At 48.9% G+C, this 19,660-nt stretch overlaps 1 protein-coding gene across 4 annotated transcripts in view; it reads left to right on the plus strand.

The window, feature by feature from the left end:
* The window catches only part of CHRM1 (cholinergic receptor muscarinic 1), a 44,205-nt gene extending 25,212 nt beyond the window's left edge, over nt 1-18,993 (plus strand). For 2 of the 4 annotated variants that reach the window (XM_014580325.3, XM_075939129.1), the window contains exons 2-4: nt 11,897-12,007; nt 13,049-14,784; nt 16,644-18,993. In XM_014580325.3, coding sequence (XP_014435811.2) covers nt 13,130-14,758 — 1,629 coding nt within the window. In that variant the 5' untranslated portion in view covers nt 11,897-12,007; nt 13,049-13,129 and the 3' untranslated portion in view covers nt 14,759-14,784; nt 16,644-18,993. Of the gene's footprint in view, nt 1-9,622; nt 10,470-11,896; nt 12,008-13,048; nt 14,785-16,643 lie in introns of those variants that run through there. The other 2 variants (XM_075939128.1, XM_075939130.1) reach the window with 2 other exon arrangements.
* Nucleotides 18,994-19,660: the final 667 nt, after the last annotated feature.

Consider the following 19,660-nt stretch of genomic DNA (forward strand, 5'->3'; position numbering starts at 1 on the left):
CTACAGATTTTTTTTTGAAAAACGGCCATTTTCTGAAAAAACTTCAGTTATGTCCACACTGCAATCAGGTTCTTCCAAAAGAAAATTGAAAGAACAGAGAGGTTTTTCCGACATTGGTAATCCTCATTTTACGAGGAAGAGGCCTTTTTCTGAAAGAGCTCTTTAGGAAAAAGGCGTGTGTGGACGGGGAAGAGAGAGTTCTTTTAGAAGAAGAGGAAAGAGGAAAAAGCACAGGTGACCTGGTGGCCACTCTGTCCATAGTAATCACAGTAGAAATGCAAGATAGCATCCATTCAGTGTGGACGCTATCTTTGAAAAAAGCAGATCACTTTTTCAATGCGCTTTTGCAGTGTGGACGCTCTCCTTCGGAAGAAGTTTTTCCAGAAGATCTCTTCCAGAAAAGCATCTTCCGAAAGAAGCATGCAGTCTAGACACAGCCCCTATAACAGAGAAAAATTCCTCCCATTGAAGGAAATAAAGGGACAGTGAGCTGCTGAATTTTAGATTATGGTGTGATTAAAGGGATTAAAGCTGCAGTGGGGGGGCTCTTGACCCTTTTGTATCACTGAGCCCAGGATCAGTTGCTCCCTTTACCACCTTCAACCCCCCTCAGTAGGCTTGCCTTACAATCTATGAATTTGGAAAAGCAGGTCTGAAAACAGCCTGAAATCTGAGTTTCCACAGTCAAGCCCTGTATTAATCTTCAGTCTGTGAGCGCAGAAAGAAAGGAGCAAATTCCATTGTGCATCCCTACACAGCCCCATTACAATAATACCCTAGCACCTCACAATCTGGAAAACATCAGCTTCATACGCACCCCTCAGCTTATCAAGGAGGAAGCTAACGCACAGGCCCAGCTCCTCAAAGGTTTTTAGGCACCTAGGTCCCATAGATTTCAAACAGCAACTTGCCCAAGCTGCCTATATCAGATAACAGAATTAAAGCTTGGTGTCCAAAGTCCTAAGCAAGCAACCTAAGCATCGGTCCCTCCATCACAACTCCTCACATGCCTCAGTAAGGCTCCATACAGCAGCAGCTACAACTGAATCCTAGACTCTCAAGACGGCCAGTGCAAAGTGTTGTCATTTGAGTTACAGGCGTAGAGATAAGTAAGGCTGTAAATCTTCCTGCTTCTGGCCATAACGCAATGGGAGTTCGAAAGGAAACTCGCTGGGGGACCGGCCAATGTCGGAGGCCAGACGGGCATGCAGGTCTGACCTTGTTTGGCAATTCTGATGCCTCTAGAGCAACAGCCCCAAACCCCACATCATCACTGCTGCAAGCTGCCGCTCTAGGAGCAGCTCCTGCCGCCCCTTTTTTAAATAAGGGCTCACATGCCATCAAGTTAGTGGGAGGGTTTGTTTGACATGTGACGTGATATTTACACAAGGTTCAACAGAAAGACGAGACGTGCGGGGACAATAACATAAGCTGCCGGAAAACTTCTTTTGCATTTTTACCTGCTTGCCTCCTTCGTGGGCAAATATAGGATTAGAAGCAAGAGAGAAGCAAACCCGCCTGGGATGGAGCACAAAAGGGCTCTGTGCCTCTTTCTACTTCACCCTTCATCTACTTCAATTGTGAGCTCTTTGGGGCAGACTGTCTGCCCTTATGAATTTGTGTAGCACCCAGCACAACAGGGTGCTGATGCAATGGGGTCTGTGCCATGCTCACACAAAGGCCATCAATTGCAGTCAGGGTCTGAGAAACTTGTGGCAAGATAGGGTCTGTGGAGCACCAGCCTGGCAGCGCCCCATTCTGCGTCAGGGTCTGTGAAGCAGTGTGGGCCTCAACCACGCTCAGTATGGGTATGTCTACACTACCCCCCTAGTTCGAACTAGGGGGGTAATGTATGCATACCGAACTTGCTAATGAAGCCCGGGATTTGAATTTCCCGGGCTTCATTAGCATAAAGCCGGCTCCGCCATTTTTAAAAGCCGGCTTGTTCGAACCCCGTGCCGCGCGGCTACACGCGGCACAGGCTAGATAGTTCGAACTATGTAGTTATTCCGAACTATCTGTACGCCTCGTGGAACGAAGTGTACAGATAGATCAGAATGGCTACATAGTTCGAACTATCTAGCCTGTGCCGCGTGTAGCCGCGCGGCACGGGGTTCGAACAAGCCGGCTTTTAAAAATGGTGGAGCCGGCTTTATGCTAATGAAGCCTGGGAAATTCAAATCCCGGGCTTCATTAGCAAGTTCGGTATGCCTACATTACCCTCCTAGTTCGAACTAGGGGGGTAGTGTAGACATACCCTATCTGTGGTATTTCCAGCTTGCCATGGCCTCAGACTGCGTTAATGTCATAAATGTAACTTTGGTAGCACGTCGCTGATTTACAGCAGCTAAAATTTCAGGCTACAGCCCAGGCCACCAGCAAATGCAGCATTAAAACCAAAGCCGAACTGCACAGCTAAGTAAATAATCATTGCCAATTAAAGGCATATTTGAGCCAATTAGAAGCAGTGGGGCCGTGTGCTGTGATAGCAATGGAGTTTGTCCATATGGCTGATGCTCTCCAGATGACAGGGCTCCGAGGCCTGATTGTGGGTCATCCTTTTTCACATGATCCTTATATTCCTGCCTCCCAGTGGACTGGCCGGCCAGTCAGTAATTAGAATGACGCTTGCTGGACTTGAGGTAATGCTGGGAGCAGTCTGCTCCCTGCCATAGCTTGGCCTGGCCACAAAGGGCGGGGCTTCTGCTTTCCGAGCATAGGGGAGTCAAACAACATGACAAACAGGACAGAAACCAGTTTGAAGCCAAGCCCAGGTTGGGCTGAGAGTTGGGACTGCTGGGTTCTACCCCTACTTCTGGGAGAGGAAAGGCCTGTACCTATAATAGGTAATGGGATGAGCAGGTCCAGGCCCATCCAAATCTAAGGCCTGACCACTCAAAGAAGGGGGAGAAGCCACTGATTCCAGCTGGCAAGCAAATATGAGGGACAACAAATGAAAAGATAGGGTGGGAGTGAAGGTCAAAGGTTGAAAATCAGGGATCCCCAAGGGATTCCCTAGCAGCACCCATCAAGTCTCAAAGGTTTCTAAAGAGTTAATGGGCACCTCCTCTGCCCCCCCCCCCAAAGAACATAATAATGGCCATACTGGGTCAGACCAAAGGTCCATCTAGCCCAGTATCCTGTCTGCCAACAGCGGCCAGCGCCAACAGGGGTGGCCCTAGACTAGCTGCCAGCAACTGGCACCCTAGGCGAACCATGCAATCGGCGCCCCCACCTCTAAACCCCTTACTGATATTGCGCCACCATTTGGCACCCCATTTAACTTGGCGCCCTAGGCGACCGCCCAGTTCGCCTATATGGACAGGCCGCCTCTGAGTACCAGGTGCCCCAGAGGGAGTGAACAGAACAAGTAATGATCAAGTGATCCCTGTCCTGTCACCCATTCCCAGTTTCTGACCAACAGAGGCTTGGGACACCATTCCTACCCATCCTGATAAGTATTCTTCCCAGAGCATAAGTAGAGGAGAGACAGGACACAGACCCAGGGCGCACTCCCCCCGCCACACACACACACTCTCTCTCCCTCCCTCTCTCTTACTGAGCTTCCTCCTCTGGTTTGCTGGGTGGCCAGCTGAAGGAGGTTGACAAGGAAGTCTCATGACTCTGCGGAGCCACAGATAAACTTCCAGATAAACGCTTCCAGTTTATGAGTTCTAGGTAACTAAGCCCAGGACACAATGACACTGAAGCTGGAAGTTAAGGGAGTGACTCCTCTTCTCATGAAAACAGACTTGCACTAGTGCAAATGTAAACAGCCACGTGGCCATGGGCAGCACATATAAGAGGCAGGGGAAGGCTAGGGCCACCCGCCCTCCCCATGCTCTGGGGTCAGGGAACTTTGGGCCGCACTTCACCCGCCTTCTTCATGCTCCAGGCTGGGTAGGCTACGCTGGGGCCACTTGCTGCCTGCCCTCCCCTCCCACCTGGTTCTCCAGGACCAGGGAGGCTTGCCCCTGCAATGGCAAGGGCTTAGCTTCTGTGGGGGGCAGGCTCTTGGACAGAAGGGGCAGGGCTGGGGGAGGCAAGTCCCCAGCCCAACGTTCACCCACCACCCATGCATGTGGCCAGAGCAGATGGGTAGCGGAAGCATGGCTTAGCTGCGCCAAGTACAAACCCCGCAGTTCCAGGAGGGTTTTGTACTCGGCACAGCTAAGTCATCCCTCTACTGCGGCTACACTGCTATTTATACTCCTGCTTCCTTGATGAGAACAAGCACAAGTACATGTACACGAGCAGAGGAAATCACAACTCTAGTTTACAATGCACTCTGGGCCCTAAAGAAAGCCAGGGGGCAGAGGTCACCTCTTTTGAGGCTTAGTGCTGGCATGAGGAATGTAGGGCAGGGATTCTTTGGAAGGAAATTGCATGTGAGGTGTGTGTTTCACATGCTGCCAAGGAAATGGACTTTTTTGCCTTTTTCTATAAATTGCACTCAGGGCTCCTTTTCTTCCAAACAGAATCACACCCAATTTCAACCTATGGGCAGCAATAACAACAGGGTGGAGGATTTTTACTGGGAGGCTTAAAAGCAAAGTGCCTCTAAACAAAGGCATATTTAATAAGTGGAGCCCACGTGGTGCCTACATTCAATTTTCTGGCCGTGCCACCATGTAATCCCCCTTTAAATGGACCTGACTTGCAGGGCATTATCCAGGAAGAAAGGAGAAAGGTTCTGACACTTCTCCAACAGTCTCCCCTACTCCCTTCCCATCAGCAGCTGTCCTGAGCTGTGAACAGCACTCCTGATCAGTCGCATTCCTTGAATTTCAGGGCAGTAACGGGGCAGGGAAACAAAGGGCTGAGGATGAGGTTCACAAGGAAAATCAGATGTCAGTGAACTGGCACTAACAGGGACCTGTGCAAGGGAGGAATTGGGATTTTCACTCACAAAGCATTACATTGCTCTCATAAAAGCACACAGCAACTGGATCGGAAGTGCTTACCTGGCTCCCACCACAATAGTATCTGAACCCCTCACTATTTTTAATGTGACAAACCCCCTCAGAGATAGGGCAGTGATATTACCCCTAATTTGCAAAAGGGAAAATTGAGGCACACAGCAGCTAAACGACTTGCCCAAGTTCTCCCTAGATTCCCCAGGCAGCCAGCTAACGATCTGTCCTCCCCTAATCTGCAGATCTCAAGGCAGGTATTTCAGCATGATTAGCCCAAATCTCACTCCCATTTTTAGCACTCGAACTGCAGAGGGGGGTGTTGGGCCATTTATAAAAACCTGGTATAATTAAAGGCACATGCCTGAGTGTGTAGACAAAGCATTCTGAGCCCTTTAAAGGATGCCAAGGAAGGGCAAGGCGATTTGGGAAAGGAGAGGTCTCTGGGGCTCTGCATCTTGCTTTTTGCTTCCACAGCACCATGCCATCCCCCTTCAATTATTCATGTGCCGTTCACTTCCCATCACTGCTGCTTGGGTTACCCAACAGTCATTTTTCTGCCATAATAGGTAAAAAACCTCCCCCATTATATTCTTCCCTTTCAAACCCACCAGAAATAGGAAGTCTTAGGCAGGGCAGGGGGACAGGCTAGAATCTGTGGAATATTAATTAGTGCGCAGTTCATGCTAAGCCAAGATGCACTTGCTTGTAACTCTGGGGGCGGAACCATGTTTTTGTTCTATCTTTGTACAGTGCCTGGCCCAATGCAATCTGACTCCTGGCCCATGACTGGAGCTCCTAAGCATTATTACAATTCCACAGATGTGATGAGCATTTGGAACGGCCACTCTGTAAGAGAAAAAGGAAGCAAAATAACCTTGTTGCTGGGATTCTATGACAGGGTTCCCAACACTAGCAGGGACTGGACTCAGTGATCCATGAGGTGTCCTACAGCCCTATGTTCCTAATACAAATAATAAAAATTAACAGCAGTAACTAATGGGCTGGCCAAAAACATTGTCGTCAAGATGTTTGTTTGGACAAAAATGGCTTTTTAAACAAAATACGAATGTTCGTGGTGGTGGAATTTTTTCTTTTTATTTAAAATGAAAACATTGCAAAAAGCAGGCAGTTCTCATTTTAGCTTGCTAGGGAACAGGGGGGCAAACCACTCACTTTAAAAATAATTTGCCCCTGGAAAAAGAAGAGGAGGGGAACAGTGTGAGAAAATAGGTTTCTCCCCTCCCACATGGAGACCAATTTCTCTAAGTCTCCAACATTCAGATTACTCATCCCTGAAGCCCTCCCACTACTTCCGCTCTGTATTTGGGTGGCCAGAGAGAAGTAGATCTTATGGCCAGAGGGGACAATGTCTGCTGGATCATTTCTGAGATGAGGATGACAAATGAGCTGCGGTCAGAAGGGACTAGCGTAATCATCTAGTCTGACCTGTATAACCTTGCCCTGAGAACTCCATCCAGAGGCCTGGCCCAGACAAACACTCTGATTACTGTGTTATTGCTACCGCCTTCCTCTCATGGAGCCAGGCTGTGCATGAAGCAGAGACTGAAATAGCATGAGACAGCTATGGATTCCCAGTCACCAGTCCAGATTTCATTTAGCTAAAACCTCATCTAATAATACAAAAACCTCCTACAAGGTTAGGAAAAATGAATGATTGATCTGCCATCTGGGGGGGTTGTCTTTTTTTCCCCTAGTGTCTTGATACTGCAAGATCGGTAGGACTGATCAGAGGAGCTGATAGACAGAGCACTAGACAGCTGTCCACTCTACAGGGGAAAACTGACACTTTAACTTTTACCCACTGATGTACAAAGTGGGCCAGATCTCCAAGTAGTGTAAATCCGTGTAAATCCTCAGCTGGTGCAAATCACTACTCTGGTTTCCATAGTGTGATGCTGACTGAAACAGCTAAGGGTCTGATCCTAAAAAGCTGTTTGATCCCCACTTGGTGCACAGTGGATGTAGTGTATTAATGTGTGAAACTCACCCACCAATGACTCTCTGACCTGCAATGGTGCAAAGGTTTTGTGCTGGCCCCTCTACGCAGGAGGGACTATCACCCAGGGCAGGCTGGTCCTCAGCTACACCAACAGCCTTGCCACTAGCAGTACCGCCAGCCGCAGGAGATCAGACGTAATGATTCACATCAGCCTCGACACGAGAAGTTTTAAAGGCTCTATTGCATGTCTTGGCCTGGCTTTTGATGTCTGAACTCCCCTGCCTCTGCCTGGGGGAGGGGGTTACAGTTACTGTTTCCTCTCCCCAAAATGCAGTGGATAAGTCATTTTGGCCCATGCTGCAGGAGCTCTCACCCCCCTCCTCCTCCTCTCCCGCCCAGCAATTAATTCTGCCCAGCCCATCAGTTGAGCTCCCCACATCCTCCCTTAGATCAGCCCTGCTTAGTTCAGCCCCCCAACCCCCTGCCTAACCCGTTCCTCCTGAGGCTCTCCACCCTCTCCAAGGCCTGGGGGCTGAGCAGGGTCCCTCTACTGCTTCCCGGCTGGGGGCAGTGCCAAGGGCTCCTCACACACACCCCTTCCCAGGCTGGGTGCTGCAGGCTGAAAGGGGAGGGGTAAGGAGCAGAATCACCTTGCTCACAGGAGCAGAGGAGAGGAGGGGACAGGCAGAGCTGGCCTGGGTTGCTGGGTTCTTCAGCTCCCTCCTGCGCTCCTGTGGGTTTGGCTTTGGGGTGCTACAGGGAGCAGGAGGCGGGGGGGGGGTCATTTCTGCCTGCTGCAGCCCTATTTGGTTAGTCAGGCAGACAAGGGGGGCAGGTGGCTAATCAGAGGACTCTAATTCAGAAGACAACTGGCATGTCTCACGTCATGGCACGACTGGCCCCAGCCACGTCTCAGCCTTGCTAAAGAAATCTCAGAAGTGGGCAGCACTCAAGTAATTTGAGTCACGTTGCGGCCCTGCTGCAAGGTGGGACACTGCCAGCTGCCTCCAGGGGAGCTGGAGATGCTGAAAATCCTCCACAGAGCAGCCGCAGAGATCCCAGAAACAGCCGGAGTGAGCAGGTGCTAGTTTGAGCTTGGTTTGAAAAGCAGAATGGCCGCCTGAGCCTTCTCCACAGCTAGAGCCCTGGAGCTCAGATGCAGCAGAGCCGGGCTTCAGACAATGCTAGTCACCAGCGGAGATTTCCATCTCTTTGGTCTACATTTGTGTAGCACCTAACACAATGGGGCCCTGGTCTGTGACTGGGGCTCCCTGGGCACTATCACAGCACAAATACATTCACACACATGCCCAGTTACACTGATCTCAACCATTCATGCTGCCCGCATGTGACTGTTCACTGGAATACTTAGCAATAGCCCAGGAGTGAGAGGCAGCCTGACTTAGCAGCTAGAGCAGCCTAAGCCAGTGAGTGGGCCACATGAGTGGACCTCCCTCATCTCAGTGGCCACAAGATTGTTGTCACCAAGACAGTGTCCCGGGACAGGGTAGTCTTGCTAACTGTGCTTGTGTAACCCACACAAATGCGCTACAGCTACACTACAAGCTTTTTCCGGAAGAGGACATGCAAATGGAGCGCTCGTTTGCATACGTCACGCTCTCATTTGCATTTTCTCTTCTGATCCTTTTTGCGAAAGAGGTTTTTGCTCAAAAAAGTGCAGTGTAGACGGTGCCTTTTTGTGCAAAAACCCCCTTTTGCATAAGAGCCCTCTTCCTCATTTTTTGAGGAATAAGGGTTCTTGCACAAAAGGGTTTTTTTGTGCAAAATGGCCCCAGCTACACTCTGGTTTTTTCCTGCAAAAACTTCTTCCGCAAAAAGGATCAGGAGAGAATATGCACATGAGAGTGAGAAAGAAATGCTAATGAGCGCTTCATTTGCATTTCCTCTTCCGCAAAAATGATGCCATGTACACGGAACCTAGGTATGTGGATTACACGTACGTACCTAGAATTTGCAGGGTTTGCCAACTGAACCGTAGCAGCGCTTGGATAGGCTGCAGAGGGAGCATGGGGCTCTCACAATGTGCAGTCAGCATGCACCTCACTTCACATGCCCTTTGTGCTTTTCGTGTGTGTGTCACACTAGTAATACCTGTAGGGAAAAAAACCCTATGTGGACAGAAACCAGCGGAATCTGGCAGCTTTGCGCATGGGCAACGGTGAACCAAATGTTTCATGGGCCACACACAGAACTCTGATGGGCTGCAGGTTGCCTACCACAGAGCTAGAGGTAGCCTGGGCTAGGTTTCAGTAGACCTGGCTTCTATGCCTGGCTTTTTCACTGACCAGCTGTGTGAGTCTGAACAAGTCCCTTTCCCTCCCTGTGCTTCTTGTTTTCCCTCTCAACCTGTATCTGTTTAATTATAAGCCCTGTGGGTAGGTGCTGTCTCTTTAGGGCAGTGGTCCCCAACCTTTTGGGGCTGCCGGGTGCCATGGGGCAGGGCTGCTCATGTGCCGTGGGGGGGGGGAGGGGCTGCGCATGCACCACGCACTGGGGGTGAGGCTGCGCATGCACCGCGCACAGAACCGGATTAAGCGGGGGGGCTAGCCAGGCAGCTGCCTGGGGCGCCAACCTATGGGTGGCGCCTGGGGCCAGGGGCCGCACAGCGCCCCTTAGAGCTGCCATTGAGCGCCGCACACCCGATTGCAGCTGTAAGGTGTGCAGCGCACCAGGGGGCAGGGCCACGCATGTGCCATGCACCCAGGGGCGGAGTCGTGCATGCGTCACACGCCCGCTGCCCGGGGCGCAGAATGGCTTGGGCCGGCCCTGGTCACTCGGCGGGCGCACATAAATGCCCCAGCGGGTGCCATGGTGCCCACGGGCACTGCGTTGGGGACCACTGCTTTAGGATGTGTCTGTGCAACTAGCACAACAGGGTTCTGATCTCAGTTGGGGCTCATAGAAGTTGCTGTGATACAAGAAATATTACGTGGAGAGGGATGCCGTCCAATTTTCAAAAATAAGATTAAGTTAAAATAAAATTAGGGTTTTTTTTTACATTGAAGATTATAGAATTAGATAAAATAAAACTAGATTAGATAACAATGAGAGTTTAGCTAGAGTCATTATTATTTAACTTAGATACACTAAATCAGACTAGAAAAATGATGGAGAGACAAGGCGGGTGAGGTAATATCTATTATTGGACCAAGTGAAAGAGACAAACTTTCAAGCTTCACAGAGCTCTTTTTCACCTGAAAGACTGGAAGCTTGTCTCTTTCACAAGCAGCTGGTGGTTCAATAAAAAATTGAACCAACATGTCACTCATCACCTACCTTGTCATTCATGTCCTGAGACCAACATGGCTTATGGCTACAACACTGCAAGCAAAACAGAAAAATATTTAGGTCATTTTTTATATTGGAGGTCTGTTTCTCTGTAATTCTATTCCTGGAAGTGTGTGAAATAGAAAGAGTCAACAACTTTTCTTCTTCCCAACTAGTGTTCCCTGTAAGCTGACCACTTGGGCAGCCAACCAGGAGAGATTCAAATGCCACCTAGCTGTTTAGCAGAGTGCTCACAGTCAGCAACATGCATGTCTACTGGTGGTGCACATCTTGAACATGCTTTGGTACGCATAACAAAATGTATTCTACACATGGGTTGGAAAAAATAGAGGGAACACTGCTCCCAACCAAAAATTGCTTTTTGGACAAAAGACAGATTTTCTCATTTCTGATTTAATCAAAATTGTCCTGTCTCCCAACCTATAACAACAAAACAAAATGAGAATAGACTAGTTTTCATTAAAATATTAGTTTTCTACAAATGAAAATTTTGTAAGGAAGACCCAAAACACACAGTCTAATATTTTAATTGTGGAAATAAAACCTAACTTTCCTCAAACTTTTGCAGGGGGAAAGGGATTTTTTTTTAATTTCTGGTGAAAAATTAGTATTTTTCAGTCAGCCCTGGTGCACTACAAATGCTGACACCCTGTACCCGTCTGTTCCTGCCAGCCCCTCCGCTTGTGTCTTTCAGTGCTCACCCTGCCTGGGAGAGGCCTCTCTGTTGTGGAGCGTGTTCCCAGTGGAGGCCATGTTCAAAGGATCCCACCTGCAAGCCATGTGTTGAGCCCCACGTAAACCTGAACCACACTGTGGGTTGCAAACGAACGGGTTGCGGGCTGCATGTTGAGTAGCCCTGCTCTAAGGTGTCACAGGACTACTTGTTCTTAAAGACACTGCCTTAGAACACAGGTGGATGATCCCAACTCCCCAGGCCTATAAGGAGACAGACCTCTCTGTCACACACATTGAAAAAATAAATCAATGCATTCAAAATCATTAGTCACTTTGAAAACTTTTGGACTGTGTCCTGACATTGTGATAGTTCTAGATACTAGTGATCAGGGAAACAGGCATCTTCTCCTATCAGTGTAGCAGGAGAGCTTGATTTGCTATGGTACAAATTCTACTACTGCCCAGCGTTCTGGGGGCTCCTTCTGTTTGTAATAAGCCAACAGATCATCTAGCTTAGGGTTTCCCAATCTATGGGTCGGGACCCAAATATGGGTCACCATTACATTTCAAAAGGGTCACCAAGTGTCTCCCCGGGTGGCTCTTCCCTCCCGCCTCTCCCCATTTTTGAATTGCCTTGGGTCACCAAGTCTTCCTGAATTGTCAGAATGGGTCCCCATCTGGAAAAGGTTGGGAACCTCTGCTCTAGCTCATGGGATGTGAAGCTGCTGGCACAAGGACAGAGGTTGTTGCATGAGATGGCAGCACTGATAGGTTAGGGTAGATTCTGTTCTCTGTGGAGCTCCACTACATTAAGCCCTTGTAAAAGTTTGTTTGAAGTAAAAATTGAATCTGTCCCTTTAATCAGAGATAAAACAGCTATACACGAGGGGCCCTGTAGGGCTAAGGACCCAACTCTGCATCACTGAACTAAATAGGGGTTGTGATGTTATCTTGAGTGAAAACAAGTAATCTAAATGTGACTATTTGAGAGTTGCCTAGCAGTAACTAGGAGAGTAACTACTTTTCATTGACACAGATGGCCTTCTTAGATGTGACATCTTAGATGTGTCAGTGCCCCCCTGCCATGGCAACATCATGGGACTGGAGAATGGACAGGAAGTTTCAAAGAAACAATCTCAATAACAAGGTGAGTAGCCTCCTGTGATCTCCTTAGCCACTCCAAGCAATGGGCTTCAGGGTCCTGAAGACGCTGTCTTTCCATTGGCTCCCTCTTCTGATCATTGGTATGGTGGCAGTGTGCAGAGCACTGCCTAGACCCTGACTGAGATCAGGCCCCCTATCATGCTGCACAGACACAAAGAGAGGGTCTCTGCTCCAAAGAGCTCATTATTTAAATAGACAATGGCGAGACATGAACCAGGCACAGGAAGGGGAAATGGCTAGACCAAGATTAGTGGCAGAGTCAGGAATTGAGCCCAGGTGTCCAGAGCCCCTGCCCAGTGCCCTAACTATTAAACAAAACTGCTCTTCTGCACAGGATGTGACTTACTTGAGGTCACAGAGAAATCAAGCCAGGAATGAATCCAGTTCTCCTACCCCAGTACCCTTGCTACCCAGCACTTGAGGGACATTTTCATTGCAAGTTGAACCAAAATTGAAAGCTTTCAACATTTTTTGCAGATCAAACTTTTTTTTTTAAATGTGACACCTTAAAGATGAGCAAATTTATTAGGGCATAAGCTTTTCTGGGCTGCAACCCCCTTCGTCAGAGCTATAGCCCAGAAAAGCTTATTCTCTAGTAAAAACGCTACTCTTTAAGATGTCATAGGACTTCTCGTTGTTTTTGCTAAAACAGACTAACTCGGTTACCCATCTGACACTTAAAAAAACCTTTGGGTACAACAATATTCTGTTTCAATTTGGATCTTTTATAACATTTTTGAATGTTTTTAAATAATTGAATGAAATTTCTACATAAACATTGTTTCAAACCAAAAAACCGAAACATTTCATTTAGAAAATGTCAGAAGGAAACATTCTGACTGGGGAGGAGATGCTGAGGATTTTATTAAATGGACAATTCAGCAAAACCAACGTGAATTCACAAAACATCTCAGCATAGCTGAATCTGCATTTTTCAAGGAAAAAACATTTTGTCCAAAAAATGTCACTCTGCTCTAAATCCAACCTCTCTCCCAGCTCAGCTAAGTCTCTTTCCTCATTCCAGGCGGTGTTCTCAGACTGAAGACCCCAGCTCACCTTTCCTCTCTCAGCCAAAGAGGTTTTGAATTGGAGCGGCGGGAACCAAATGTGGTTGTCATTTCAGTATGCTATTCTGGGAGAGGTGAGACCCCACCCCAGCACCATGAACCTTTCTGGTGTCCCACCAGCCCTCAATGGCTCCCAGGGAAGCCCCGGGCATGCCCTGCATGGAGGCTATTCTTTGTGGCAGGTGGTGTTGATTGTGCTGATGACTGGGATCCTATCACTGGTCACACTGGTGGGCAACCTGCTTGTGATGGTCTCCTTCAAAGTCAACAGTGAATTAAAGACCGTCAACAACTACTTCCTACTCAGCCTTGCCTGTGCTGACCTCATCATTGGAGCAGTGTCCATGAACCTCTACACCACCTACATCATCATGGGCCACTGGGCCCTTGGCAACGTAGCCTGTGACCTCTGGCTGGCCCTTGACTATGTAGCTAGCAATGCTTCAGTCATGAACCTCCTGATCATCAGCTTTGACCGCTATTTCTCTGTCACACGGCCCTTGACTTACCGGGCTAAGAGGACACCAAAGAGGGCAGCCATTATGATTGGCCTAGCTTGGGCTATTTCCTTCATCCTTTGGGCACCTGCCATCTTGTTCTGGCAGTACTTTGTTGGGGAGAGGACAGTGCCCTCAGGAGCCTGTTATCTTCAGTTCCTCTCTCAGCCCATCATTACTTCTGGCACGGCCATTGCAGCTTTCTACCTGCCGGTCACCATCATGATCATTCTCTACTGGAGGATCTACCGGGAGACTGAAAACAGGACCAAGGAACTAGCTTGCCTACAGGGCTCAGAGAGCAAGAGTATTGCCAGGCCGACCACCATCAACAGGCCCAAAGGAGGTGGCGGATGCAGCATCAGCAGCTCCGAGAGGTTGCAACCCATCAAGGTTTCTTCTGCTGTGACAACAGCCCCCACACAGGCCTGCTGCTTCCCCAGTTGGAGGAAGGTCAAGCTATATATGGAGCAGAACAGCAATGGAAGCTGGAACAATACAGAGGAGGAGGAAGAGGAGGACGGCTCTCCTGATTCCTTGACATCGTCAGAAGGTGAGGAGCAGCCCTTTGAGGTTCAGAGTGTCTGCTCAGTGGTGATCCAACTGCCTATGATTGGCAGTGTAGCGCAGTCCCCACTGCCGACCATCAAACCCACCCGGGACCAGGGGAAGCTGGCTGGAGGACCGTGGGTAGGAGGGAATGGCTTGTGCAAGATCCTAGCTCAGCCTCGTACTGCCACCGAATCCCCCAACACTACCAAGAAACCATCAAAGAAGCCAACGAAAGAGAAGAGGGTGCTGACTGCCAAAAGCCATTTGCTGAAGAGGAGCAAACAGCTCTCCGAACGGAAGACCCTCTCCCTGATCAAGGAGAAGAAAGCAGCCCGGACACTGAGTGCTATCCTGCTGGCTTTCATTCTCACCTGGACACCTTACAACATCATGGTGCTGGTGTCCACCTTCTGCCAGGACTGCATTCCCAAGAGCCTCTGGGAGCTGGGCTACTGGCTTTGCTACGTCAACAGCACAGTCAACCCCATGTGCTATGCCCTGTGCAGTAAGTCTTTTCGCGATACCTTTAAGATGCTGCTGCTGTGCCGCTGGGACAAGAGGAGGTGGAGGAAGATGCCCAAGCAAGTGGTGGCCTTCCATAGGGCTCCAGCCCAGTGAGCAGATGTGGGGCAAATCCCAGAATGGTGAGCCAGACACAGCTGGTCGTGGGAGCCCATTGCGGGGGGGGGGGGGGAGGGGATTAGCTTCTCAGGTGGGCAGTGGAGGGTGAATCATACCAGGAAGTGTTGGGTGTGTGTGGCAGAGGTCCCCACATTGTAGGGCATGCCCCCCTAGAGGGATGATTGAAGGGGACAGCTCCTACAGGAGATGGGGAGGAAGCACCACCCAGCCCTGCTCCATTCCCAGCTCTGCTCTGGCCCAGCCCCTAGCTGCAACCCTGGCTCTTGAGCCCCAAGCCACCCACAGTCACAGGCCCTGACCACAGACTGGCTGTGGCTCTAGTCCCACTCCCAGTCCTGCACCCAGCTGAGGACCCACCCTCTGTTCTCAACCCTGTCCACACCCTCCTGAAGCCCGGCTCCTGGCCCCAGGAAGAGGGAGGGGGCTGAACAGGAGTAAGGGACGATATAACCTTGAAAAGTTTGGAGATCCCTGCAGTAGAGTATCCCCCATGTCATCAGTTGTGCTGAACTGGTAAAGAGCACGGAGGGGGCAATTTTGCTGCAGCAGACATGCATGCACCTTGCTGGAGACTTGATCCACCTGTAACTGCCTACATGGGGAACAGTAATTTGATAATAGAGGCTCTTTAGTCTAACAGCTACAAGTAATTAGGCTCTTTACTAAAAAATTTGCCATATAGTGGAAGATTCAGGGAGCTTGGGCTATTTAGTTTATCCAAGAGAAGGGTGAGGGCTCTGTAAGTATTTATAAAGAGAAGAGCAGCTCTGTGTAAGCCTGAAAGCGTCTCTCTCTCTCCCCAGCAGACGCTGGGTCAATAAAAGCTATTAACTCAACACTCTTATCGCTGTACATGGGGAAAAGAAATTTAATAATGGAGTGCTCATTAAACTAGCCAAAAATCTAACAAGAACTAATGACTAGCAGCCAAATCTGTACAATTCAGACCAAAAATAAGGTGCCTTTTCTTAACTGTGAGGGGAACGGACCACTGGAACAATTTACCAAAGGCTGTGGTGGATTTTCCTTTATTAGCAATTTTTAAATCCAGATTGGTTGTTTTTCTTTAAAAAAAACATTTTAGTTCCAATGGGAATTATTATTCCGGGAAGCCCTATAGCCTGTGTTTGACAGATGGTCAAATAAGATGATCACAGTTGTCCCCTCCAGCCTCATAATCTGTAAGAGTGGGGACGCTGCAGCCCCCTGGTGAAGAATAAATTGGCTTGGTGGAGGAAGCATAGATGGTGGGTGGAACAAAAGAGATCCTGGGCACTGCCAGGGCCACCGTTGGGGGAGGGGGAAAAGGGGCAGTTGGCCCTGGGGCCTGGCAATTCAAAAGGAGCCAAGGTTCCCTTAAATCACCATTGGAGCTCTACATGGTGCGCTCCAGGCAGCTCTGAGGAATAGCTGCTCCTAGTCCTGCTCCCCCTGGTGCCCAAGGCCCTTCCCCTTCCAGGAACGTGGAGTCAGCCTCCTCCCACCATGCCTAAGGGCCCAGCAATTGTCAACCTCCTTTGGCGCCACTGAGTGGATTTTGACCCTGGGAACACATGTGAAAACAATTAATACACCAGCGCTAATCCTGTCTCAAAGGGCTCTATGCCAGCTCCAGAAAGGGGAGCTGGAGGGTTAGAGCAGGAAGAAATTGGGAGTCAAAGGTCTGTGGGTTCTAGTGCCAGCTCTGAGGAGACCACAGGGCTTAGTGGTTACAACAGTGGGTATAGGGGGTTGGGACTCTTGATTTTTATTCCCAGCTCAGGGGGCCTGTGTTGCTGCTGATGGCCAAGGTGCCAGCAGCTCTTACCAAGATATAACAAGCAGCTGTCTCAATTTGCTGTTCCTTGCCTTTTTCCCCTAGATGAAATCCCTGGGCTGGGATGAAGAATGTCCGGCAAACTGCACTGCAGCAGCAGAACGGGCCCTGGCTGTGATGCCAGAAGGGGAATCCCTCCGAGACGGCCATGAACCCAGCCTTTGGGATCTGGGTGAGGATACAGCTGGCAGGTTCCGGAACACCGTGCCGCCATTTATCATTGTAATCTTGAACTCATTGTCAGATAGCGACCTTCCTTAAAACACCGATGAATGTGGACGTATCAACAGGAAAACAAATAGATGAAGCTGGCACATTTAGCGCTGTGGGCTTGAGAGAAATGGATTGAAAAAAAAATGGTTTAAAATCTAAGCCAAAGGGGCCATAGAAACCAGCCATTCAAGGTTGTGACAGGACCTCTTGGGATTTTCAACACTTTCCAGTATTGCTGCTTTGACTAAAAGGACATTGGACCTTTCAGCCATTCAGTCACATAGACAAGTGTGGTCTAGGCACCCTACCACTTAGGCCAGGAAAATGGGAGTCAGGAGTCCCGGACTTCAGTATTTGGCTCTTCACAAGGAGTGAATCCAGTGGTTAGAGCAGACACAGCTGGGAGGAGAGAGGGTGTCAAGTGATTAAAGAAAGGACTGGGAGGACTCCTGCATTGGAGCCCCAATTCTGGGAGCACAGTGGTGTCTGGTGATTAGAGCAGAGAATGGTAGACAGGACAACCAAATCCTTCTGTTTCCCAGCGCAGAGTCCGAAACTAAGTACCAGAGGCATAATGGGTTGGAGTAGGGGGGCACTGGGAGCCAGGACTCCTGGATTCTGTTTGCAATTCTGGGGTGGGAGTGGTGTCAAGTATAAAAGCAGGGGCATCAGGTCTCTGGAGTTCCATTCTCAGAGCTTGTCACCTTGGGCAAGCATGGGAGGTGAAGCTTCATTGGTTGAGTTTTGGGAAACACTTTGTAATCTGGGGCTAGCGAGGCACAGATAACACTGGACTGAGAGAGGTGAAAAGCGGAGGTAACGTGGGGAAAGATGACCTCTGGAGGGGGAAAGACGAGAAGCACAACTGCACCTCTCTCCTTCCAAGGGTTCTAGAATGTTCCATTCAACCACACGGACACAGGATACTACCACTAACCCACGCTGCCTGTCTCCAACTCAAGAGGATTGGTGTAGAGAAATTCTTCCCCGGTCTCTGCTGGAGCAGTATACAGGGGCATGGACGAGCAGCTGAGGTAGTTATGTTAGCCCCATTACCATAGTATCTGGGCACCTTACAATATTTTAATATATTTCTCTTCACCCCACTCCTGTGCGAGAGGGAAGCATTATTCCATTTTACAAAGGAGTAACTGAGGCAGTGAACGACTCAAAGATATCTAGGCACTGAAATAGATGCATTAGGCACGTAAAAAGCTTTGAGGACCTCGGCCCTCAGCGACTTACTCCCAGTCACACAACAAAGTGGAGGATTGAATGTAGGTCCCCCAGGGCTCAGGCTGCCATGCAAACTCCTACACCAGCCACCTGTGGCGCCTCCTTGCCCCATCCACACACATCTTTTGCCACGAAGCCTTCAAGCAGCAGTGTAGCTCCAACACTTTTATGCCTGATGTGGATGGATATATTTGAGCTATCCAGGCTGGTCCCTCCCTCAGAGATCTTTTGATCCATTCTCCCCCCTGGGAGTGACAAGCAAGGAGAGATGGGGAAAGGAAGAGTGAATTATGCTGCAAGAAAATAAGCGTTCTCCACCTTTTAACTCCCACCAATGCACCTGGGAGCTAAGTGCATGCAGGCAACTGAGAAATGGTCTAAGTGCAATTTCCTGAAGCTGTCCCAGAAGGAAGTCCGGGGGCAGTCCTCCAAATCATTCCCTCTGAACCATGATTCCAACCCTCCTTTAGGTGAATCCAGAAAGCTTAATTATGAATAAACCATTGACTCAAACATGTCTATGAGTTACAAACCCAGCATTGCAAACCCCAAGCATGCCAAAACCACAACCCAGGCTCTAAAAATCACAAGATTAAAAAAATTCGTGATTTTAAGATTAATATTAAACTGGGCAGGAGGGACTGAAGGAAGGATTCATATTCTCCTTCTGATTTGAGCCGCTAGAGGTCACGTTTTCAAGCTTTTCACCACAAACCTTTTTTAAATATACGTAAGCCAAGCCTCACGTAATCATGACTTCAGAGGCTGTGAGGAAGGAAAACTCCAGTTAGCGTCAAAATGAGCAAAGCTGCAAAACCCTGATCACACAGGACTGTACATACTGACATTTCCTCATGCAGGGGCCCATTGGCCTGGAGTTTGTCACTGTTCTTTGTATTTATTTGGTTGAACAAAATAAAAAGGAAAACAAACTTGTTTTACAAGAGTGGGTTTTGCTTCAAGATATGGTTGCCACTGCAAGAGGCCCAGACTAAAAATCAAGTCTCCATCCTGCTAGAGCAGTGCTCCTATCATACCAACCAGTGTACAGACCTCCTCTGGTACTGGGGCCCACCCCAGTTATGCTGGGTACCATAACACTGTGCCTGCAGTGAAGAGTTTACAGCCTGAACGAAGGGAGGATTCAATTTGCAACTGAGGAAAGCAAGAGACAGAGATTTAGGGCTCATGTAGATTACGCTAGAGTGTCGAAAGAGGATATGCAAATTCCATGGGTATTTGCATATCTTCTTCCAATCTCACTTTTGAAAGTGAGATCAGAAGATATGCAAATCCCAGGAGAATTTGCATATCCTCTTTCGACACTCTAGCATAGTCTACATGAGCCCTAAATCTCTGTCTCTTGCTTTCCTCAGTTGCAAATTGAATCCTCCCTTCGGCTCATGTAGATTACGGTAGAGTGTCGAAAGAGGATATGCAAATTCCATGGGTATTTGCATATCTTCTTCCGATCTCACTTTTGAAAGTGAGATCAGAAGATATGCAAATCCCAGCAGAATTTGCATATCCTCTTTCAACACTCTAGCGTAGTCTACATGAGCCCACCAGTTCAAGTTTGTGGTAGATTTGGGAACCGAACCTAAATCGACTGA

Source organism: Pelodiscus sinensis, chromosome 11 (assembly GCF_049634645.1).
Source record: "Pelodiscus sinensis isolate JC-2024 chromosome 11, ASM4963464v1, whole genome shotgun sequence".
Classification (NCBI taxonomy): Eukaryota; Metazoa; Chordata; order Testudines; family Trionychidae; genus Pelodiscus; species Pelodiscus sinensis.